This window comes from Loxodonta africana, chromosome 12 (assembly GCF_030014295.1).
Source record: "Loxodonta africana isolate mLoxAfr1 chromosome 12, mLoxAfr1.hap2, whole genome shotgun sequence".
In the NCBI taxonomy this organism is placed as follows: domain Eukaryota; kingdom Metazoa; phylum Chordata; class Mammalia; order Proboscidea; family Elephantidae; genus Loxodonta; species Loxodonta africana.
The window spans coordinates 43,583,536-43,607,692 of NC_087353.1; the positions used below are offsets into that span (position 1 = coordinate 43,583,536).

The window sequence follows — 24,157 nt, forward strand, 5'->3', positions numbered from 1 at the left end:
TATGAATAACATTGCAAAGAATGGAGATTCCAGAACACTTGATTGTGTTCATGAGGAACCTGTACTTAGACCAAGAGGCAGTTGTTTGAACAGAGCAAGGGGATACTGCTGATTTACAGTCAAGAAAGGTGTGTGTCAGGGTTGTATCCTCTCATCATACTTATTCAATCTGTATGCTGAGCAAATAATCCAAGAAGCTGGACTGTATACAGAAGAACTTGGCATCAGGATTGAAGGAAGATTCATTAACAATGTGTGATATGCAGATGACACAACCCTGCTTGATGAAAGTGAAAACTTGAAGCACTTACTGATGAAGATTAAAGACCACAGCCTTCAGTATGGATTATACCTCAACATAAAGAAATCAAAAATTCTCACAAGGGGACCAATAAGCAACATCATGATAAATGGAGAAAAGATTGACATTGTCAAGGATTTCATTTTACTTGGATCCACAATCAACACCAATGAAAGCAGCAGTCAAGAAATCAAAAGATGCATTGCATTAGGCAAATCTGCTGCAAAAGATCTCTTCAAAGTGTTAAAAAGCAAAGATGTCAACCTGAAGACTAAGGTGGGCCTGACCCAAGCCATGGTATTTTCTATCGCCTCATATGCATGTGAAAGCTGGACAGTGAATAAGGAAGACCACTGAAGAATTGATGCCTTTGAATTATAATGTTGGCAAAGAATATTAAATATACTATGGATTGCCAGAAAAACGAACAAATCTGTCTTGGAAGAAGTATAGCAAAATGCTCCTTGGAAGCAAAGATGGTGAGATTTCGTCTCACATACTTTGGACATGTTGTCAGGAGGTACCAGTCCCTGGAGAAGGACATCATGCTTGATAAAGTACAGGGTCAGTGAAAAAGAGGAATACCCTCCAGGAGATGAGAGTGTTCAAGTATAACAATGATTGTGAGAATGGCACAGAACTGGGCAGTGTTTCCTTCTGTTGTACACAGGGTCACTATGAGTAGGAACCGACTTGATGGCACCTAACAACAACAATCCCAGTGGGAGTGAAATGATATCTCATTGTGGTTTTGATTTACATCTCTCTGATGGCTAATGATGTAGGGCATTTTTCATGTGTTTGGTGGTCATTCGAACATCCTCTTTGGTGAAATCTCAGTTCAAGTCCTTTGTCCACTTTATGATTGGGTTATTTGTCTTCTTGTTGTCAATGTTTTATATATATTTTGATTGTTAGATTCTTGTCAGATATATGGTTTGCAAAGATGTTCCCCCTGTCGGTAGCTTGTCTTCACTTTTTTGATTAAGTCTTTTGGTGAACAAACATTTTTAATTTTTATGAGGTCCCATTTACTTAATTTGTCTTTTTCTGTTTCGGCTTTTGTTATTAGGTAATCCATCGTTGAAAGCTAAGCCTGACAGCATTGTCCCTGCTTGTTCATCTAAGGATTTTATGGTTTTAGTTTGCACATTTAGGCCCTTAATTCATTTTGAATTTGTTTTTGTGTGTGGTGTGAAGCATGAATCCTGTTTCATTTTTCTGCATGTGGAAATCCAATTTTCCCAGCACCATTCATTGAAGAGATTCTTCTTTCCCCATCGAATGGACTTAGCACCCTTGTCAAAAATCATTTGACCATAGATGTGTGAGTTTATTTCTAGACTGTCAATTCTAGTCCATTGGTCTATGTGTCTATTGTTATGCCAGTACCAGGCTGTTTTGATTACTCTAGATGTATGGTATGTTTAAAAATTAGGAAGTGTGAGTCCTACTTTGTTCTTCTCTTTCAACATTACTTTAGTTATTTGGGGACTCTTGCCATTCCATATAATTTGAGGATTGGTTTTTCTATTTCTGTAAAGAAGGCTGTTGGAATTTTTATTGGGATTGCTTTGAATCTATGGATCGTTTTGGGTAATATTGACATATTAACAATATTAAGTTTTCCAATCCATGAACTTGGAATATCTTTCCATTTATTTCAGTCTTCTTTAATCTCTTTAGCAGTGGTTTGTAGTTTTCATTGTATAAGTCCTTCACATCCCTGGTTAGATTTATTCCTAGGTATTTTATTCTCTTAAATGCTATTGTAAATGGATTTGTTTCCCTAATTTCCCTTTCAGATTTCTCATTGTTGGTGTATAGAAACTCAACTGATTTTTGTTTGTTGACCTTGTACCCTGCAACTTTGCTAAATTCTTTCTTTGTCTTTAATTAGGAGTTCAATCTCACATTACTGAAACTCCTTCAACAAATGCTTGTTGTGCATCTATTGAGAAGTGTGTCTTTGTGCACTGTGGGTGACAACAAATAAACAAAGCCCAGCCATTGAGCTCATTGAGCTCATAGAGTAATATAAATTGCGTTAATCTGAAGGGCCTAGTGTAGACTAGCTGTTTGGTATGATTTTCTTTCATGTTTCAACATAGTTCTCTGATAAAAATGGAGGCTTAAATGTTTTTGCTCCTCCATTTTTTTTTTTTTTTTGTATAACCCTCTTATTTCTCCCCAAAATTTCCACTTTAAATGGAATTAGTGAGAGATTTGGATAATAGCATGTTGATTTTGATCAGCCACCACCCTTGTTTTCAAACAAAAATGCCTTTAGACAAGAAATTACAAGAGAATAGAAAGTACTTGATGTGTATGTGTTTATATATGTCTCTATGTTTATTGAAGAAAAGCGGGTAGAGTTAGAATACAGCAATTGGAGAAGGAATATGGATTTATAATTTCCTCTCAAGTATAAATTGTTCTAAGTAAGTGCCTGTTATGGTTAAAATTCTGTGTCAACTTGCTGAGCCATGATTCTCAGTGGTTTGGCAGCTATGTAATGATATAGTTTGACAGTTTTATAATGATGTAATTTGGTAGTTGTGTAATGATGTAGTCATTCTCCATGATGCAATCTGATGTGATCAGCTAATCAGTTGTAAGGGGAATTTCCTCAGGGGTGTGGCCTGCATCCAATACAGATATAGACGTTCTGGCAAAGATTACTTGCTTGCTCTGGATCCTGCATCCTCGGGGGTGTGGCCTGCATCCAATACATATATGGATGTTCTGGCAAAGATCATTTGTTTGCTCTGGATCCTGCATCTGGCTCATCATCATCTGACCTCCAGTTCTTGGGACTTGAGCCAGCTGCCTGCCATATAGTCTGACAATCTTTGGATTTGTCAGTCTCTGCAGTGTGTGAGCCAGTGGCCTGCCATCTGACCTGCTAATCTTGGGTTCATCAGCCCCTGCAGCTACGTGAGTCAGAAGCCTTCAGCCTGATGCCTGAACCCAGACTTGGGACTTAGAAGCCTCTACAACTGCATGAGTCATTTCCTTGAAATAAATCTCTGTGTGTGTGTGTGTGTGTGTGTGTGTGTGTGTGTGTGTGTATTGCCTCTGGTTGATGGCCTGCCCTTTGAGCAGTCTGTGCTGGTGGGCTGGATACCAAGACTCTGTTCTCAAAATCTGGGCGCCTGGAAGAATATGCTTGGATTGAGGAGGGAAGGGCAGAAGAAAAATATGAATAAACACAGTATGTCCCGAATATTGGAACTCGCTAAAATAGAAATATTTCTTTCCCTACCTTCTGCATGGCATACAATTTCAATGCATGAAAGGAAATGAAATCTTTAGAGCGTATCTTGAGGTTAGATAGAGGACCATAAAACTCGATTAGATTAGACGAAATCAGATTGGGCAGTAAGAGGCCATTTCCTGAAATTTCTATGGAATTGTACCTGACTGCTGGGCAGAGGAGAGCTTACCCATTTTCCAAAGGTTCCAAGCTCTAGCACTGTGATTTTCGTGTCCTTTAGCAAGGTAATTGGCCCCTATGCACCTCGGTTTCCTACTCTGTAGTTGGAGATAGTCATGTGGTTGGGGGACATGAGATAACTGGTGAGGAGCATCTAGTTCAGGGATGGGCACCAAAATACATATTCAGCTAGGGGCTCTCTCTCCTGATTCAGTGGACAAGGAAATGGCTCCCTTTTGTTTTCAAATCCTGGATTTGTAAGGGGACCCAATCCATGGGGGAATGTACATTTTTCTGAGAAGTCCTCAAAAGACAAAGAGATGAACCTGGCACATCTTCTTGTCATGGACAGTAAGATGGGGCTGCTTTTTGTAAAGGGAATGTATTCATTCAATCTCTCTTATTCTCTCTCCTCCACCCCCCATCTCATTCTCTCTCTTTCCCTGGCTTGCTCACTCACTACAGTTCAGGAGGGGACGGCTCCCTGAAGAATGTGACCACGTTACCTAGTAAGTAACCACAGGGGCTTGAGTCTGCCCACTAGCTTCATCCAGTCCCTAGACTTCCTGAGAGTCCCTCCCTGCTAAGAAATGAGCAAGTAGCATCTCTCTTATGAGCTGCCACTGAAGTAGGAAGAGAGACCTACGGACAAGGTGGGGCGGGGGGGGAGGGGGAGGGACAGAATAAATACTGGATTTTGAACCAGGAAACCCAGGTTTAAGCCCTGGCCCTTCTACATGCTTACCAGGTGACTAGGACAAGTTACCTAACGTTCTTAGCCTCAGGTTTCCTCAACTGTAAAATGTTTCCTCAGCTGGCCCAAGGAATTGCTGAGATAATCAAATAAGGTAGTATTCACTGCACTGTGAATTGTAAAGTATGAAAAAAAGATAAAAGCAAGGAACCAGGTAGGGGGCTGTGGGGCTCTTGCTGCCTTAACCCAAGCCACTCTTGGGCGGCCCATCCTCAACTCAGAGAGGGCCCCAACTCCTCTCCATGCCTCTCCTGTCCGGCCCCTTCTCAGGCTGCATAAAGATGAACACACAGCTCACTTTGGGGACCCTGAACGCCACAGGACCAGAGAAGATACCCTGGCCTCTGGCCTGAACTCTTTGTGGCCTCCTCATCCCTTCTTTTCCAGATATCTTTCGGGAGTTTAACGGAAATCTCACAGGCTATGCGGTGGGCACAGGGAGTGCCAATGACACAAATGCATTCCTCAATCAGGCTGTTCCTGGAGCAAAGGCTGAGTATGGCATTTGGGGAGGGAGCTCTGGGATGGGGAGGAGGAGGCACATAGCCCACTTTACAATCGTTAAACTGACCTCGGTGTGCAAAGGGGATGTTTACCTAGTAGCAGAAAGGATTTGAGAGGATCTCAGTCCCTACTGTTACCTGGCCGCCCCTGGGACTGGAGCTAGAAAGAAAGACTATGGCCGTAGGAAGGAACACTGCCTCTAGAGGCTGAACTCCTGGCCTTGTTTTCATGTGCGGCATGATCTAATAATTGGGCTTACTGACCAACCTTAACTAATTTTTAAAACTTACCATGGCATAACAATGCTAGAGAGATCCACTCTCCCCAGAGCCTCGCAAGTAACAATTTTCCAAAAAGATCAAAGAGGCAAGCCAAATGGATGGCAGCCCAAAATCTCCAGCCTTAGAGGACTCGGGGGCAACATGTCCTGTCCCTCACCCTTTGATGGAACTAACAACGAATGAAGTAGAGAAGCCCAGAAGTACCCAGCCTCCCTGAACGAGCTCCAGTGGGAGCCCCTTACCCTGCTTCGAGAGGTTCTCCAGCCTGGGTCTCCTTGCTCTGTCATGTGCCATCTTCTTGCTCAGATCCACACCCTTGTAGTCGATAGGCATGCCCCCCAGGCCTGTTCTCTCAGCCTGGGAAGACAGATGATCCCACTAACGTCTCCCTGAGATCACCATGCTGGAGATACATTGCACCCCAGGTCTATAACAGGGCCTGGGCTAGTGGGGAGTCAGGGTGCCCAAGATCTGTTCCTCTCATGGGTTATAAACACAGGCACGTGTACCGTGTATATCTATTTCCAATCTCTTTCTAAAAGAAGCATTTAGATAAGTTCATAAAAATTAACATATACGTAAGAGAGAAAAACCACAGCCACTGGGGGGAAAAAAGGAGGAAACAACTATGTCAATACGAGTGCTTTTCAGTTACTGTGCTTGAGCATCAGACTCAGCTTCCTGGCAGCCAAGGTAAAAAAAAAACCACGCTAAAACTTTCATAGATCCGATTTGGGAATATATGCAAGTGCTTCAAAAGAGACTAAGTGTTTCCTGGCATGGGATCCTAAAAGTGAACATGTCGAATCCTAGAAAGGAGACCACAACAGCAAGCCTAAGTGCAGCACCCTGACTGCAGCTTTAGAACAAACACAACTGGCTTTTCAAATGGTTATTTGTTGCACTAACTCCCCAGAGGAGGCAAGCACCAGCATGTGGCTCCTCCTCGCCTCTGAGCCTCGGGGTCTCTGCCAGCTCACGCAGCAGAGATGGTGCCAGGAAGCCTCCAGTCCAGATCTGTGAGAGGAAAAGTCTGGGCACGGCCGTTCCTCAACAAAGCCATGATTTCCTCTCCTTCTCAGGGAACTTGTACACCAAGTCCAGACTCTGGTGCAGAGGATGAAAACGGACCAAGTGAGTCAGATTTATGTTTGTTTATAAAAATCCATTTTCTCACCCATTAGGCTTGTCTTCCAATGAAATGGTCTGCCCCGAGAAGCAGTAAGCTCCCTGTCTCTAGAGGCAGTCTAGCAGAGACAGACAGCCCTCTGTGGGAGACTCTACGCAGGAGATGATGTCACTGGGGGTAGGGTTGCTGCTGGTCACAGTGAACTTGAAAGTTCCTCCTGATGCTAAGATTCTATGGTCTGTAAATAAACCTCTAAAATTCCTTCAACTCTGAGGTTCTGATGCTAGTATTCCAAACAGGCAAGGAAGTTGTAGGGGGTTGAATGGACTAGAGACGTGAGGTTTTGTTTATTGGTGGAAATTCATCAAGCATTCTCCTCCCACTGTGTAGAGAGTAAATTTCCATGAAGACTGGAAGGTCATCACAGTGCTGATTGGTGGCAGTGATCTCTGTGACTACTGCACGGATTCGGTAAACGGGGCGGGGCCGTGCCTACTCCTTGCTCCTGACTTCACATGGTAGGCCTTGGAGGTTCTCTCTGAAAATAGTTCCTAGATCAGCCCTAGGATTGTCCAACTGCACCTATGTGTGCTATAATTCTCAGGTTTTTGGCTCCCCCTTGGTGACCCAGATGGTAGGAGGTGGCAACTATATGGTGCTTCTACACCCCACTCTTACAACTCCTGAGAACCCAGAAAGAAAAGAAACTGTAGACCCCAATCAGTTGGAAGGAGGACCCTCCACTTTCTCTCCCGAACTAAAGCTCTGGCTGAAGGGTCTTGCCTTCTGGTTGGCCCAGTTTTGACAACATGGAGTAGTCGATGGTTCACCTCAGATACTGACAGTTGTTCACAATTTGAGGCCAGAGGGAGAAGAAGTCCTCAGGGCTGGAGTCAGAAGAGAAGGCTGCAACTGCCTGCCCCACTGCCCACCCAGCTTCTCTCCTCGCCCTCCTGTCTCTTCCAGAATCTGTATTCAGCAGCCAACTTTTTTGACCATCTCCGCAATGCCTTGGACATCTTACATAGAGAGGTGGGTGGAAGGCTTCCACAACCTGACATAACTCAAGTATGGCAAGGGGTGGGAGAACAATGGTAGAAGTACCTCCTTCCCTGAAGGAGAGAGCCAAGGGCATGGGCTCCTTCCCCTTCCAGAGGTTTGGGCCTGCCCTGAGGAGTTACAGCCCAGAGGGATCTCAGGCTTGAAGAAGGGAGGCAGTGTGCACTCTAATAGGCACCCCACCCTCACCCAGGACATTCCCCGGTGGTGGCAGCTGGTTGAGAGTTCCTCTCTATCAGCCCCCAGGCTAGGCACTGCATTCCAAGCCACAGGGTATGTCTATAGCAAGGCCCTCTCTGGTCCTGCACCCAGCAGCACGTCCTCACCCCATCCCCTGGCAAGGACACACTGCTTTGGCTGTCCAGGAGGGAGCACTGACTGAAGGGGGCTCCTCTAGTGTCTGAGTCCCCGCACCTACTCAATGGACTTAGGCCAGATTGGACTGGAGGGAGATGGTCAAGGGCTAATGTCCAGGCTAATGAGAAAGTAACCCATCTCACCAAATTTAAAGTGAACATGTTGGGGCTCACTAAATGATGGCTGAACTGAGCTGAACTCTCAGCATTTAGACTGGGTCAGCCACATTCTCACTCCAGGAGATGCCATTTGTACTGCAGCCCGTGTAGGTGGAACCTGTGGAGTTGTGCAGTACATGACCTGCAGGGCCCTCCATGGGAGCCCCATGTAGATCCCTTCCCACAATGCCACTCAGAGGCACTGAACTGGAGTTCCAAAGGGGTCCTCCAGCCAGTTTCCACATCTCAGGGCACTAAGGCAGCTTGAGGAAGTGGCCCTTGGAGCCCCTCTCTCATCTGCGCCCTTGCTCTTAGGTGCCCAGGGCCCTGGTCAACCTCGTGGACTTCATGAGCCCCAGTGTCATACGGCAGGTGTTCCTGGGAAACCCAGACAAGTGCCCAGTGCAGCAGGCCAGGTAGGCAGGTGCTGGCTGCCTCAGTGGGACAGATGCTTACCCCTGGTCTGGTTTATGTGCAGCGATGACTCCTCAGGGTCTTCTTGTCTTGTCCATCCATGTGTCCAAATCTGTAAAGGGGGACCTGTGCCAGAACCACCCCCTTCCTGGAAGTCGGTGTCATGACCCCTCCCACCTCCCTCTTCCCTTACCCAACCTCAAGGTTGCAGGCAAGAACATCTGTAGTCCTAGGGGAGGCACAGGGGTGAGGTCAGGCTGTGACAAAGGCTGGTGTCTGAGAAAGAATGTAGCCCAGACTGTGACAAGGAGCAACATAAAGGGTATACACACGTGTGGTCAAAATATATCAGAAAGCAAGAAAACGTGCCTGGAAATGAAATATACAATTCAAAATAGTACCAGTAGTTGCCTTTATAAGGAAGGAGAGAATGGCATGGGTGGGCTAGGGGTGGTCACAAGGGAACTTCAAATAGAGAATGTCCTGTTTCTTCAGCAGGGCGGTAGGTGCCTGGGTATGTGTTTTATTATTCTTTATACCTCATACATACATCTATTTAACAAATACTTTCACAGCACATGCTGTACACCAGGCACTGCTCTGAATGCTTTAACTCCCTTTTATCTCTTTAATATATGAAGTATATTTCATAGGTAGGAAATATCTCATAATAAAAACAAAACAGTACGCAGATGTTCAGGAGGAAGGAGGACACTGGTGTGAACTTAGGAAGTATCTGAGGACATGAGTATCAAAGGCACCGAAATACCAGCTCCAATGCCAGAGAAGGCATTTTTATTTTAATTAAAAGTTGAACTTTCACTGGCTGGATTCATTAGCTCACTGTTAAGTTGTGGCAGGCCTAGCACCTGTGGCCTACTGCTCGTGCTATGTTCATATGAGGGACTGCTCACTCATATCCCAGGTTCTCCTAGGGGACTTTATCCTGTACCAGTGACAGGCCGAAAACCCGTTCTTGGCATTGTGTCCAACCTCACAGCACACATGCTCCTAAGCCAGGCTGGGCCAGGGCTAGGGAGCTGCCATCCACGCAACAAAAGCCAGTTCCCTAACCAGAGACCAGTACTCAAGATGTTAGGGGCTTCAGCTCTGGGTTCTCCTGCCTCCCGCCTTGTGCAGTGTTCTGTGTAACTGTGTCCTGAGCCCGCGAGAGAACTCCCAAGAGCTGGCCAGGTTGGAGGTCGTCGCCCAAGCTTACCAGGTGAGACCACGAAAGGACCTCTCCCCACCACTCAGCACATAGCCCCGAGCTCCCCTGGAGGAGCCCCACAGGGGAGGGGAGGCACCCACCAACCAACCAACCCTGGACCCTTTCTACTGCTGCACACAGCTAAGGTGCCTCAGAGTCCAGGCTGGAGTCATCCTAATAGAATCCAGGTGGCAAAGCCCACAAGGCCCAGCTGCCTTTGGCGGCTTAACCCAACATTTGACCTGAAGAGGGCAGTAGCACGGGATGCCCCAAGAGACTGCCGTTCTCTCTCCCTACACCCTGGAAGTCTAGCCACCACCCCTGCCCCAACCCACTCTGGCCTCATGCCTGCACAGGCAGGCGACCAGGAAGGAGGGTACAGGACTGCTTGCTGGGGCCCCTCTGGAGACTGCGCCAGGTTTTTGTTCCTTGCCAGACTTCCTGCCTGGCCCTTCACAGCTTGCAGTCCACTAAAAACCAAAACAGAAAAGTAACCCAACCTGCTTCCAAACTCTCTGGAAAGAGATTTGCAGTCAAATGTGTTTGTGTTAGAGTCCTGGTGGCACAGCCATAAAGAGCTTGGCTGCTAACCAAAAGGCTGGCAGTTCAAATCTACCAACTGCTCCTTGGAAACCCTATGGGGCAGTTCTACTCTGTCCTATAGGGTTGATATGAATTGGAATAGACTTGACGGCAACGGATTTGGGGTTTTTTGGTTTGGTATTTCTGTTCTCAAGGGAAGGGCAGAGTCGGCCCAGCCCTGTCCAGGGAGATGGGGGCAGAGCTGTCACCATGCTGCCCGCCACCCCTGTCCCTGCCCCTGGGAGCTCAGCCTACCCAGGACCTGTGTTGAAGGTGCCATGTGTGATGTGTGTCTCCAGAACAGCATGCGTGAGCTGGTCGAGTCGGGCCGTTATGACACACGGGAGGACTTCTCCGTGGTTCTACAGCCCTTCTTCTACAACATCTGGCTCCCAGTCCTGGAGGTACACCCATGGGGCTCCCGGGGGAAAGCCTGCCATGGTGCCCTTGGAGGAGGAAACCCAAAGCAGAAATGCCAAGCGCTTCCATAAAGGTGGGGACAAAATGGGAAAGACACAGACAGGAGAGAGCTGCTCTCCAGATGCTGTTCTGGTGGGGGAGAGGTACAGCCTCCTTGAACAACTGAACTGCATCTCCAGAGACAGCCTGATGTGGGAAGTTCCATTATGACTGAGGACCTACTACATGATTCCCACACACTAAAACTTCGAAACCACCTCCTGTAACAGAGGCTCAGAGATGTGAATTATCTTTCTTAAAGTCATATAAGTAATAAGGGATGGCGAGGCAGCATATTTGGTAAAGTAGAGGGTCAATGAAAATGAGGGAACCCCTCAATGAAATGGATTGACACAATAGCCATGACAATGGACTCAAACATACTAACAATCATGAAGATGATGAAGGACCAGGCAACATTTTGTTCTGTTATATGTAAAGTCACCAAGAGCAGCTTATAACATAATAATATAACTCCATATGATCAGCTTTCTACCCCATACACTCTCTTCGCACATGACTCTACAGTTATAAAGGAGAGTTCTGTGCATTATCTGTTTGCAACCTGGCCGTGCTTTTTGCCTGATGCGTCCACTCTGAACAGAAGAGACCAGGATGAGTGCTTGATTCTGTCTACCAGATCCTCTGTCCTAAGGGCCTCTCCTAACTGGAGGTAGTTGGAAGGAGAGAAGCTTTGTGCACCTAAGTATCTCAGGAGAGAAGATGCTGGGGTCAGGTGGCATGCTGCCCTGGTATCGGCTGTGCCCAGGTGTACCCCAAGGCTCAGCCAGATTCTCACCCCGGCCCTCAAGACAACAAGGACCAACTGGCTGAGCACTGTGAAGTGGCTTTTCCCAGCAGGCTGTTCAGATTTCCTGAGACAATGGTCTCATTCCCTCACCTATGGCATGTTGTTGTTGTTGTTGTTGTTGTTGTTAGGTGCAATCGAGTTGGTTCTGACTCATAGCAACCCTATGCACAACAGAATGAACACTGCCCGGTCCTGCCCCATCCTTACAATCGTTGTCATGCTTGAGCTCGTTGTTGCAGCCACTGTGTCAGTCCACCTCCTTGAGGGTCTTCCTTTTTTCTGCTGACCCTGTACTTTGCCAAGCATGATGTCCTTCTCCAGAGACTGATCCCTCCTGACAACATGTCCAAAGTATGTAAGACGCAGTCTCGCCATTCTTGCTTCTAAAGAGCATTCTGGTTGTACTTCTTCCAAAACAGATTTATTCATTCTTCTGGCAATCCATGGTATATTCAATATTCTTTGCCAAAGGCATCAATTCTTCTTCTGCCTTCCTTATTCATCGTCCAGCTTTCACATGTATATGATGCGATTGAAAATACCATGGCTTGGGTCAGGCGCACCTTAGTCTTCAAGGTGACACCTTTGCTCTTCAACACTTTAAAGAGGTCCTTTGCAGCAGATTTACCCAATGCAATGCGTCTTTTGATTTCTTGACTGCTGCTTCCATGGCTATTGATTGTGGATCCAAGTAAAATGAAATCCTTGACAGCTTCAATCTTTTCTCTGTTTATCGTGATGTTGCTTATTGGTCCAGTTGTCAGGATTTTTGTTTTCTTTATGTTGAGGTACAATCCACACTGAAGGCTGTGGTCTTTGATCTTCATCAGTAAGTGCTTCAAGTCCCCTTCACTTGCAGTAAGCAAGGTTGTGTCATCTGCATAACGCAGGTTGTTAATGAGTTTTCCTCTAATCCTGATGCCCCGTTCTTCATCATATAGCCCAGCTTCTTGGATTATTTCCTCAACGTACAGATTGAATTGGTATGGTAAAAGAATACAACCCTGGCACACACCTTTCCTGACTTTAAACCAATCAGTATCCCCTTGTTCTGTCCAAACAACTGCCTCTTGATCTATGTAAAGGTTCTTCATGAGCACAATTAAGTGTTCTGGAATTCTCAGTCTTAGAAATGTTATCCATAATTTATGATCCACACAGTTGAATGCCTTTGCATAGTCAATAAAACACAGCAAATATCCTTCTGGTATTCTCTGCTTTCAGCCAGGATCCATCTGACATCATGATATCCCTGGTTCCATGCCCTCTTCTGAAACCAACCTGAATTTCTGGCAGTTCCCTGTTGATATACTGCTGCAGCCCTTTTTGAATGATCTTCAGCAAAATTTTGCTTGCGTATGATATTAATGATATTGTCCTATAATTTCCACATTCGACTGGATCACCTTTCTTGGAAATAGCCGTAAATATGGATCTCTTCCAGTCAGTTGGCCGGGAAGCTGTCTTCCATATTTCCTGGCATAGATGAGTGAGCACCTCCAGCGCTGCATCTGTTTGTTGAAACATCTCAATTGATATTTCATCAATTCCTGAAGCCTTGTTTTTCACCAATGCTTTCAGAGCAGCTTGGACTTCTTCCTTCAGTACCTTCGGTTCCTGATTATATGCTACCTCTTGAAATGGTTGGACACCGACTAATTCTTTTTGGTATAACGACTGTATATTCCTTCCACCTTCTTTTGATGCTTCCTGCATCATTTAATATTTTCCCCATGGAATCCTTCACTATTGCAACTCGAGGCTTGAATTTTTTCTTCAGTTCTGTCAGCTTGAGAAACACCAAGCATATTCTTCCCTTTTGGTTTTCCATTTCCAGCTCTTTGCACATGTCATTATAACACTTTATTTTGTCTTCTCAAGCTGCCCTTTGAAATCTTCTGTTCAGTTCTTTTACTTCATCAATTCTTCCTTTTGCTTTAGCTGCTCGATGTTCGAGAGCAAGTTTCAGAGTCTCCTCCGACATCCACCTTGGTCTTTTCTTTCTTTCCTGTCTTTTCAGTGACCTCTTGCTTTCTTCATGGATGATGTCCTTGATGTCTTTCCACAACTCGTTCGGTCTTCAGTCACGAGTGTTCGATGAGTCAAATCTCTTCTTCATATGGTCTCTAAATTCAGGTGGGATATACTCAAGGCCATATTTTGGCTCTTGTGGACTTGCTCTGATTTTCTTCAGTTTCAGCTTGAATTTGCATACGAGCAATTGATGGTCTGTTCCACAGTCGGCTCCTGGCCTTGTTCTGACTGATGATGTTGAGCTTTTCCATCGTCTCTTTGCACATATGTAGTCAATTTGATTTCTGTGTATTCCCTCTGGTGAGGTCCATGTGTATAGTCACCGTTTATGTTGGTGAAAGAAGGTATTTGCAATGAAGAAGTCATTGGTCTTGCAAAATTCTATCATTCGATCTCCAGCATTGTCTCTATCACCAAGGCCATATTTTCCAACTACTGATCCTTCTTCTTCATTTCCAACTTTTGCATTAAAATCAAGAGTAATTATTAATGCATCTTGATTGCATATTCAATTGATTTCAGACTGTAGCAGCTGATAAAAATCTTCTATTTCTTCATTTTTGGCCCTAGTGGCTGGTGTGTATGTTTGAATAATAGTCGTATTAACTGGTCTTCCTTGTAGGCGTATAAATATTATCCTATCACTGACAGCGTTGTACTTTAGGACAGATCTTGAAATGTTCTTTTTGATGGTGAACGCAACACTATTCCTCTTCAAGTTGTCATTTCCAGCATAGTAGACTATATGATTGTCCGATTCAAAATGGTCAATACCAGTTCATTTCAGCTCACTAATGCCTAGGATATCGATGTTTATGCGTTCCATTTCATTTTTGATGATTTACAATTTTCCTAGATTCATACTTCGTATGTTCTAGGTTCTGATTATTAATGGATGTTTGCAGCTGTTTCTTCTTATTTTGAGTCATGCCACAGAAGCAAACGAAGGTCCCGAAAGCTTTACTCCATCCACGTCATTAAGGTTGACTCTACTTTGAGGAGGCAGCTCTTCCCCAGTCATCTTTTGAGTGCCTTCCAACCTGGGAGGCTCATCTTCCCACACTATATCAGACAATGTTCTGCTGCTATTCATAAGGTTTTCACTAGCTAATAGTTTTCAGAAGTAGACTGCCGGGTCCTTCTTCCTAATCTGTCTTAGTCTGGAAGCTCAGCTGAAACCTGTCCTCCATGGGTGACCGTGCTGGTATCTGAATACCGGTGGCCTAGCTTCCAGCATCACAGCAACATGCAAGCCCCCAGAGTACGACAAACTGACAGACACATGGGAGACCTATGGCATAAGCTAGGGCAATAGGTCCTGGTTGGTGCAAATGGTTTATACTTGACTACTAACCTAAAGGTTGGCAGTTCGAACCCACCCAGTGGCACCACAGAAGAAAGGCCTGGTGATCTGCTTACATAAAGATTACAGCCAAGAAAACCCTATGGAGCTATTCTACTCTATAATGTATATGGTGTCTCATGAATTGGAATCAGCTTAATGGCAATGGGTTTGTTTGTTTTTTAGGGCATTGTATGAATGTGTCTAAATATAAATATGGTGCTTTTTGATTAAATAAGGGGAAATTATAGAACCAGTAAGAGGGCAGGGGTTTTAGGCCACCTGAGGCTATCTGCTATGGGATTGCTCTGATCTCCGGAGTAAGGTAAGTAGGCCATGCAGAGGGCCAATGACTGTAAGCACTCTCAGGGGGAGGAGGGCATTGAATGGTTAGTTCCAGGGATCGGCCCATCTGGGCCCTCTAGACCAACAAGACCTTGAGGAAGTATGTTTCTCTCTTTCAGGATGGGCGCCCGGATACATCCTTCTTCGCCCCAGACTGCATCCACCCAAATCAGAAATTCCACTCCCAGCTCTCCAGGGCCCTTTGGGTCAATATGGTAAAATAAGCAGGTGTCTCTGATTCACTGGGTTCTCATCTAGGACACCTGAAGAATGGAGCCTGGTTCTGGGCCTGCTTTTATGAGCAAGGCTGGCCGATCCGTGTGAAGTCTGTAGAATTTTAAATAAGGAGTCCTTCAGATTTTGCTCAGCCCAGATCCACCTCCTCCCTCTCCTCTGAATTTTTGGAACTGTGACAAGGGGCCCTTTCCACATGCATTCGAGGCAGAAACCTCACATTTACTTCACATTTCCTATGTCCCAATAACTGTGCAAGGCAGTTTAAGCCATGTTATCTCATTTAAGCCTCTCAACAGGCCTGCAAGGGAAGTATTTAGAGTTCGTGAGGAAGCTGAATACTAGAGAAGCTAAGAGAACTTCCCAATGTCCCACAGCTGGCAACTGGCAGAGCCAGGAGTGGAAGCGAGACTCCCTAAAATCAAGTTCCCAACTCTCCCCACTGCACTAGGCTGCCAGAGGATGTTCATTTCAGCAGAAACAAATTACTACACTTGTCTCTTTCTTTTCTTCTCCACCAGCTTCAGCCACTAGGAAGGAAAACAAACACCCTGGATCTGGCAGCAGCCATACCCCTCTCCTGCCCCACTCAGGTAATGAGGGAGGACCTCTTGTTGCCTCTCTCCAGAAACCAGAGTGCAGACCTCCCCTCATCCTCTACTGGGCTTCTGCGTTGCCCACCTTTTCCCCTACACTGGGAGCCAATGTCAGCGTCAGAGGTGTGGGAGTTGGCCTCCGAGGTGGGAAGAAGGCACAGAAGAAGTTATTTCTTTGGGAATGGGAGAAGCAGCTAGGAAAGGAGGCCTGCACCCAAGGAGAGGGAAAGGATGGGGGGAGAGAGGTGGATTCTTTAGAAGGGGGATCGAGAAGCCAGAAGAATGGCAAGAAGGCTCATTTTAGCAGCAGCATTTGGGGCAGATGGGAACAGGCTGACTGCAGGTTGGAGGGTAACAAGGATACAGCTGGGCTCAGAAGTGGTGGTTAGAGACTGAAAGCCTGGCTTGGGGATTTTCCAGCAGGGAAAGGGTCAAAGATGGGAGCAACAAACAGGAGAGCCCAAGAGCTTCATGGAGGAGGAGCCAGTAGGGTTGGCATGGTGGAAACTGGGAAGAGGACTCAGATCAGGCTCCTTTTAAGGAGGAATATGTGAGTGGATGTTAAACTTGATTTCAGGCCTAGGAGTGGGGGCAGGTTCATGTTCCCATTGCCTTGAGTTTCCTTTTCTCGGCCCTATCTGTGGCTTTTTAACCAAATAAGGCAGAGACCAGAGAGCACTGTGCAGCGATAAAAGCAGAGGGACCTGATCCAGTCCAGGAGGCTGGGTTTCCCTCCTACAGCTGGCTGCATCACCTCTCCCTTCAGGCTGGCCAGTGGCCAGCTCCCCTGTGTGTCTACAGGGCTCCTGAAAGAGTGGGCACCCCTTCCCCTGGCCCATGCTCCTGTCTACTGCCTTCCCTACCTCAGTCTTAGGTCCAGTCTTATGTACCATCAGCCTCACCAGGGAGCAAGAGCGGCAGGAAAAGTATACTGGAGGTATGGGAAGTTCGTGGTGGCAGTGGGCTCAGTTGCTGGTGTAGTGCTTTAAGTAGAGAGATATTTAAATTATGTTACAACTAGGGTATCATGCTCTCCTGTCCAAATGGTCAGATGCTGGCCAAAGGGCTGGGGCAAGGTCCTAGAAGCCCCTACTGTGCTAGGTGTAAACCCTTTAATTGCTAGATTCTAGGGATGTTCAGGAAGTCCTGGGTGAGGAATTGGAGCTTCTAGGTAGTGAGGACATTTGGGGACTCAGAACAGTGGCTACAAACCAAACTGTAGGTAAGTATTTCAGTATGTCAACAACCTATATGGCCATACTGAGTATCAGCCATGGAAGACCCTGTCCAAACAACTGACATCCCTTTTATTAAATAGTGGAAGTAATAACTACCCATACCAGGGAGCTATCATTTATTCTTTCTCTTAACAAGCATTTATTAAGCACCAAGCTGGAGCCTAGGCACTGGCTCGGGGAAAGCCCTGTCACCATGGGCTTCAAGGTGGCCTCTGTCACTCTCTGTCCGAGACCAGGTGGGAAGTCCAGAAAGGGTGATCCTCCATCCAACATCTCAAGGCCAATGGGCTCAGCTCCTCCCTCCTGGACAGAGCCTGATGGAGTCATTGATGAGCATAGGAGAGCACATCCAGCCTCCTGGAATTGGTAGAAGAGCCTGGGAGTGTGGTTGCTAGGCAACCCTGGAGCCCATTCCAAAAGGGTCCATCTGTTGGCCAGCCCATCTTCACTGCACCAGGAATTCTGCGTTCCACAGATTCCATCTGCTCCCTCCCATGTGCCTTGGAGCTATATAAAAGCCACCAGCATCTCAGTGTGAGCTAACAGGGCCTGGGCAGCATGTATTTTAGTCCTAGCTCTGTCTAAACATAGAGGCAAGAAGCAACAGGCAGGACCCAGTGGGGGAGGAGGAGGCCAAGGTGGGTGTGAAGCAGTGAGGGGCTTTCTCAGCCTCCTCCCTTCTCCTCCCCCAACCCAGTGAAATTACAATTATATTCTGCTGTGCCAGGTGGGGCCACATAACATCACTCCAGAGATTTCTGTTGTCCTTGAAGTTTGGGCAAAATATTTTACAGCTAGTGTTTGCCTAGCCACCCTGTGGACTGTGTTCCCCCTCACTGCCTTAATCACCTCTCTGCCCACTCCTTCTCTACCCTGGGGCATCCGGCTGTGACTCCTGAGGCTTTGAAGAAACTGTTGCCCTTTCTTGTCTCTTTTAATGACCCTTCTCCTTCCTTCTCCCATACTCTAAAATGTGGACATTTTCCAGCATTCATGTCTTAGCCATCTTCTCTTTTCTCTCTCTCCACATCCCTTCACTCTGAGATTTATCCATTTCCAGGGTTTCCTGCTAAACTTCTTTGCACAAGACTCCTCAATCTGTGTATTAGTTTCTTCTTTCCCAAACTCCAGACCATACACAGATTAAATGTATGGTCAGAGAGTATCAACAAGGAGGGAAACTAGAGCGATAGAGACAAAGATGAAAGAGAGAGAGACTGAGATAATTTCATATAATATTTCATCCAGTCTTTTATCGTTAGAAAAAGCAAAAGGGGAAGCCAAACCCCACGAAATCAAGTTCCGAGCTTTCCCCACTTAAACTTTCTTGCTGTCATGGCTTGAATTATGTCCCCCCAAAATATGTGTCAACTTGGTTAGGCCATGCTTCCCAGTATTGTGTGGTTGCCCTCCATTTTGTTTTTCCTATGTGTTTGTAAATCATAATCTCTACCTGTGGTTAAAGAGGATTAGGGTGGGACGTAACACCCTTGCTCAGGTCACATCCCTGATCCCATGTAAAGGGAGTTTCCCTGGGGTGTGGCGGGCACCACCTTTTATCTTACAAGAGATGAAAGGGAAGCAAGCAGAGAGTGGGGGACCTCATACCACCAAAAAAGCAGTGCGGGGAGCACAGTGTGTCCTTTGTACCCGGGGTTCCTGAGCAGAGAAACTCCTAGTCCAGGGGAAGATTGATGACAAGGACTTTTCCAGAGCTGACAGAGAGAGAGAGAAAGACTTCCCCGGGAGCTGTTGCCCTGTATTTGGACTTCTAGCCTACTAGACTGTGAGAAAACAAATTTCTCTTTGTTAAAGCCATCCACTTGTGGTATTTCTGTTATAGCAGCACTAGCTGACTAAGACGACTGGATGACTAAGACGACTGGATGACTAAGACAATTGTTTCTACTTTGAATTACTTGTGATGGAGACACTATATGGCATAGGGGTTAAGAGCTATGGCTGCTAACCAAAAGATCAACAGTTTTAATCCACCAGACACTCCTTGGAAAAACTCTATGGGGCAGTTCTACTCTGTCTATAGGGTTGCTATAAGTCGGAATTGACTCAACGGTAATGGGTTTTAATGCTTAGGGCCTCTAAATCTCCTAATACTGCCCTGACTCCATCATTACCTCAAACTCAACTTTCATTCAAAAAGTTATGTTTCTAGCAGTGAATGTCTAAATGGCAACTAAATATTTGTCTTCCCAAATTCTCTTCCCCTTAGGACTTCCTTTTTCTGTCTATGTTATTGGGGTTTTCATGGTTACACAGGCATGAAACTTCAGGTGCCCCATCTGATAGAATTCTTCCTAATGCTCCTCCCACCTGCCTGCTTTTCCATTTCCACCACCACCACCCTGTTCAGATCCTCAGTACCTTGCATGTTAAAGGCTACCTAGTTTTACTTTCCCATCATAAGACAACAAAGAATTGTTTAACCATAGACTCTCAGACAGGAGAGGCTTTGGATTTCTGTTGATGCAATACACATTGCCATTAAGTCAGTCCTAACTCATGTGACCCCATGTGTTACAGAGTAGAACTGAGCTCCATAGGGCTCTCTTGGCTATAATCTTCACAGAAGCAGATTGCCATGCCTTTTTCCATGGCACCACCTTTCAGTTAGTAGTCAAGCACAAATTATTTGTGCCACCCAGAGATCTCGTTATAACTGAATCTCTTACCCCTTCTCTCCCAAGCATCACTTTAGCCTCTGCCTAAGCTTCCGCTCTCTCTTAAGGCTGTACTTTTCAACTGCCAAGTGGCTACCCATTAACAGGCTGTGAAATCAAAGTAACAGGTCACGAACCCTAAGTTTTTAATGGAATAGAAAAGAATCAGAAAATATCAGAGGGCAGCTATGTAGTGACTATCATGTACTCCTTCCTTTTACCATTGATGCCCCACCCAGAGCTGACTCTCTCCAGACCAAATAGCTGCTGTCCTCTCAGCCACGCATCACAGTCAGGGCTTCCAATGTCTCGTGTAGGTATCTCTCTGTGAACATGGCCCCCTTTTCATTGGTGCCCAGGCCTGGCTGGTTTGGTCTGGCCAGCACAGAAGAAAATTACCACTCCTTCATTGTGGAACTTTACATCTGACAATGCCACCAAGATTTACGCGACCTTTTCCCAACAGCCTGACTCACATTAGGTGGTGGTCCAGGCTCTACCTCCCAAGGTGAGCCACACTGCCTTTGCACAGCTGTGGCTGTTAGAACACTGTCCTGTGCTAGCATTCATCCTGTATCCATTTCTACTCACTGATACAAGCCTAACCCTCCAGAGCCAGTCAGACTTAAATCAACCCCTCTTCCACATAATCTGCTTGACTCCAGGCCTTCAAACCACTCTGACTCATGCATTCACCATGCAGTCAGTGGTCACTAAAAACAAGCGCTGGGCACCCCAGTCTGCCTCCCTGTCACTGTCCTGATCCTGTTCTCATTGTTCTTGTCTCACTCCCCATGGCATTCCAGCATCTATTGATCTCTGACCCATCTGGCTCTGTGTCCCCTTGCCAGCCCCTCCACAGCCTTGGGATCTATAACCAAACAGACTCTCCAGTGTGACTCTCAGCACTCCCAGAAGGACAGGGGTTGTCTTTGCATGCTGGTTCTTCCTGTGCAGGTCACTCTGGGTAATCACTGGACTACCCCAGCCTAATCTCAGTCAGGCTCCCTTAAAATGGGAGGAGAACAATAATTAGTGTATACACACATACTCCATTGAGCCTGGTCTTTGAGGGATCTTGCAGCCATTCCTCAGCAATTACTGCACTTACTGCATACACTATTCTTTGGTGCTTCACTGTCTTCTAGCTGCTCACGTCTATCTATCTGCCTGACTAGGTTGTAAGCCTCTTTGTATCATCCCCTCTTCCTAGCACCCAGAACAATGCTCTGGACACATGAGATGCTCAACAAATATTAGTCACTTATTTATAAAATATAGGAATATGAATGTTCAGGGGACGCTAGGTGACACTAACCTCAGACAAGCCTAATTAGATAAGCAGACATGCTACTGTCAGCCCTCTTCTGCCTTGCACTATTGAGGACAGTCTAGGATAGACTTTCTTCCCTTGGCCTTGAGTGCTTCTCAGTGAAAGAATGTTCTCCTGACCATGTTTCAGATAGGAACACTGACACTCAGAAAGAAGAAGAGAGACTTTGCCTGGTGCCCTAGGGAGCCAAGGTCTGTGTTGGGAGCTGAGAGCTTTGCATACATAGACTTTGTTTTTCAAGGTGACTGCTGAGTCCCACTCTTCCTCTCCCTCTTTGTGTCCCCAACAGGGCCTTTTGTTGGCCTGACTCCAGTGTGAGGAGCGAAAATAGGCAAGAGACTTGTTGGGTCAGGTCGTGGCCCAGCTCTGTACTCACTGCTTGCTCTCAGGAATAGGTCCCTGTCCCACTCTGGTCCCCAGTCATTTCTCATCTATAAAATGGAGGCAGGCATGGACTGCAAAGCCAGAAGGTTCCAGTGCCAGGCAAGAACGTGTCTGTATGAATGGGTCAGTGTAAGACAAGAGGAGATGGTAGGGCCAGAACTGAAGGGGGCTCCCCTCTTCTGAATGTATCAGCGTTCTTCTTTTTTAAACACCATCCTGACTAAAGCAAAACAAAAGAAAACACCTCCTGGCCAGGTTCAGCCTGGAGCAGTCAGTTTTCAACCCCTGGAATTGATCTCTAAGGACCCCTCCCCCAACATTCTGGTTCTTCCTTCATATTTCCATTTTATCCCCAAATTTTCAGCTCATAGCCCTTCTACTCCACTGAAAACGTTTTGTGAAAGTGTTCACAGCCCTGGGCCCGCTTTGGCATTTCCTAATCTCAGTCTTATTAACTTGGTCTTCTTTTGCTATCATTCTTACATTTTCTCATTAGCTTGTTTCCTCCCCCCACCCCCCCCCTTCTCCTTTGTCTACTTCTTTCTTCCTTTTTGATTAACCCCTTCACCTGAAACTGGATGGTCATGGGTTCTTGACAAGGCTTGTGTGAAAAGCCAATTGTGAAATAGGTGAGTAGGAAATGAAGAGGATGTTTCCTGAGAAAAAAAAGGCCAAAATGTGTGAAGCCAACTGAAGGGGTCAGATGTACAGCTCAAAGGAGGCAAAAAGAAGACATAACAGATGTTATATATATTAATAATCATAATAATTTTTGGAAAAGAGAGAAATGCTGAAACATGAATCCCTTGCCAGAGAAGTTACAAAGGAAAGAAAATCAATAATTCTGAGAATTAGGGAGGTGGCCAATTGCTCAGGCAAAAATGAAAGAATGGAGACCTGCTGAGAATATGTACTGAATCCTTTTCAGGGTCTTTTCTTGTGCAGCCCTAGCCAAAGCTCTTATGTAAAACCCTCTAGGGAATAATGAAATGATGTTTATACAGTTATTTCTATTTAAATACAGAAGAATCATGTTAAATGAACCTAGAGGATAGAATTTTCGCTCTTACCTTCTCTAAGCCATCTTCCATGCCATTAGATAACCCTGTGGTTTCTTTTCTCTCTTAGAATGATCCTTTCCTGAGAACCTACCGGAACAGCAACTACACGTACCCTGCCAAGCCGGCCATTGAGGTAATAACCTCCAGCTACATTGGCCTCTCTCAGGCACAAACCATTTCCACCTGCTGATGACTTAGGCAGTGGTGCAGGTTTCAGAGTGTCAGCTTAAGCAGAAATGTACCCTTCTTACATACTTGACTTGGAATGTACAAAAATTAAGCCCCAGGATTGTCTTAACATGTCCACAAATGCTTACCTGATGCCACCAGTCAACCAGAGGAAATGCCTACGGATCAGTTTTCTTTGACCTTTGCAGTCATGTGCTCATCATTTCTGATTAGGTAGCCCAGCCTTTTGAGAAGGGGTGAGGGGGAGGCAGTGAATATGATACACCACTGACTTCCTGTAAGGCAGAATCCTAGTGGGAAGGAACTCAATTCCAGGGGCTGGGGCCAATGGGAAACTGACACATATCTGGGTGAGCCCCAGGGCTTGTTTGGTTCAAATCAATCATTCTAGCTTTGGAAAACCCCAAATGTTTCAGGGTTCACGGTTTTAGGGGCTTCAGGAGACTCTTGACTACTCCCAAATGGCCTGGAGGATGCTGGACCACACCAGGCCTTGCAGAATGGGCCTGGTCCTGACCAGATCTGCCGGCCACCAGGACAGGAGCTTAATTGCTAGTGTCTGCTGCGCACCTATGGTGTGTCCAGCCTTGTACTAGGGGCTGGAGGGGTTAGTTGAGCACTTATGGTGTGTCCAGTCTTGTGCTAGAGGGAATTCAGAGAAGTATCAGGCATGGGCCTTCCCTCGGGGAGTTAGAGGTCATTACTTATTGAGCACCAACTATATGCCAGGTATTGTTCCAGGGGGATAGAAGAGTAAACCATACATATGGGTCCTAGCTCTCATGCCACTTCCAATCTAGTGGGGAGAGACATGAATAGTTAAATAAAGAAACAAGATCACTTCAGATAGTGAGGATAGCTCTGAGGAGAGTGAAAAGAGAAAGAGTGACAATGGAGGGGGTGGTGAGTTCACATTCGTTGTATAAGCCAGGTCTCTTGGAGGAGGTTAGCTTTGAGCTGAGACATGCATGATGAAAAGGACAGGCTACCTACAGAGCCTGAAGGCAGAGTTCCAGACAGAAGGGTCAGGGAGCACAAAGGCCCAGAAGTGGGGCTGAGTTATGTATATCTGAGGAAGAGAAAGAAGGTCAGATTGATTAGGCATGTGAAAGAGGGGGTGAGCAGAGTAGATGAGATCAGAGAGGTGCACAGGGGCCAGATCACTCGGAGCCTGAATCCCACAATAAGAAGGTTGGATTTCACGTCGGGAGAGGTAGGAAACTATCAGAGTGGGTGACATGATCTGGGTCAAATTTTAAAAAGGCCTC

At 46.1% G+C, this 24,157-nt stretch overlaps 1 protein-coding gene across 1 annotated transcript in view; it reads left to right on the forward strand.

Moving 5' to 3' along the window:
* The window catches only part of PLB1 (phospholipase B1), a 111,653-nt gene that overhangs the window by 47,802 nt on the left and 39,694 nt on the right, over positions 1–24,157 (forward strand). The window contains exons 20-30 of the mRNA XM_064295174.1: positions 4,203–4,246; positions 4,879–4,987; positions 6,359–6,410; positions 6,796–6,876; positions 7,372–7,437; positions 8,295–8,395; positions 9,534–9,615; positions 10,485–10,589; positions 15,296–15,391; positions 15,932–16,003; positions 22,768–22,833. Coding sequence (XP_064151244.1) covers positions 4,203–4,246; positions 4,879–4,987; positions 6,359–6,410; positions 6,796–6,876; positions 7,372–7,437; positions 8,295–8,395; positions 9,534–9,615; positions 10,485–10,589; positions 15,296–15,391; positions 15,932–16,003; positions 22,768–22,833 — 874 coding nt within the window. The remainder of the gene's footprint in view (positions 1–4,202; positions 4,247–4,878; positions 4,988–6,358; positions 6,411–6,795; positions 6,877–7,371; positions 7,438–8,294; positions 8,396–9,533; positions 9,616–10,484; positions 10,590–15,295; positions 15,392–15,931; positions 16,004–22,767; positions 22,834–24,157) is intronic.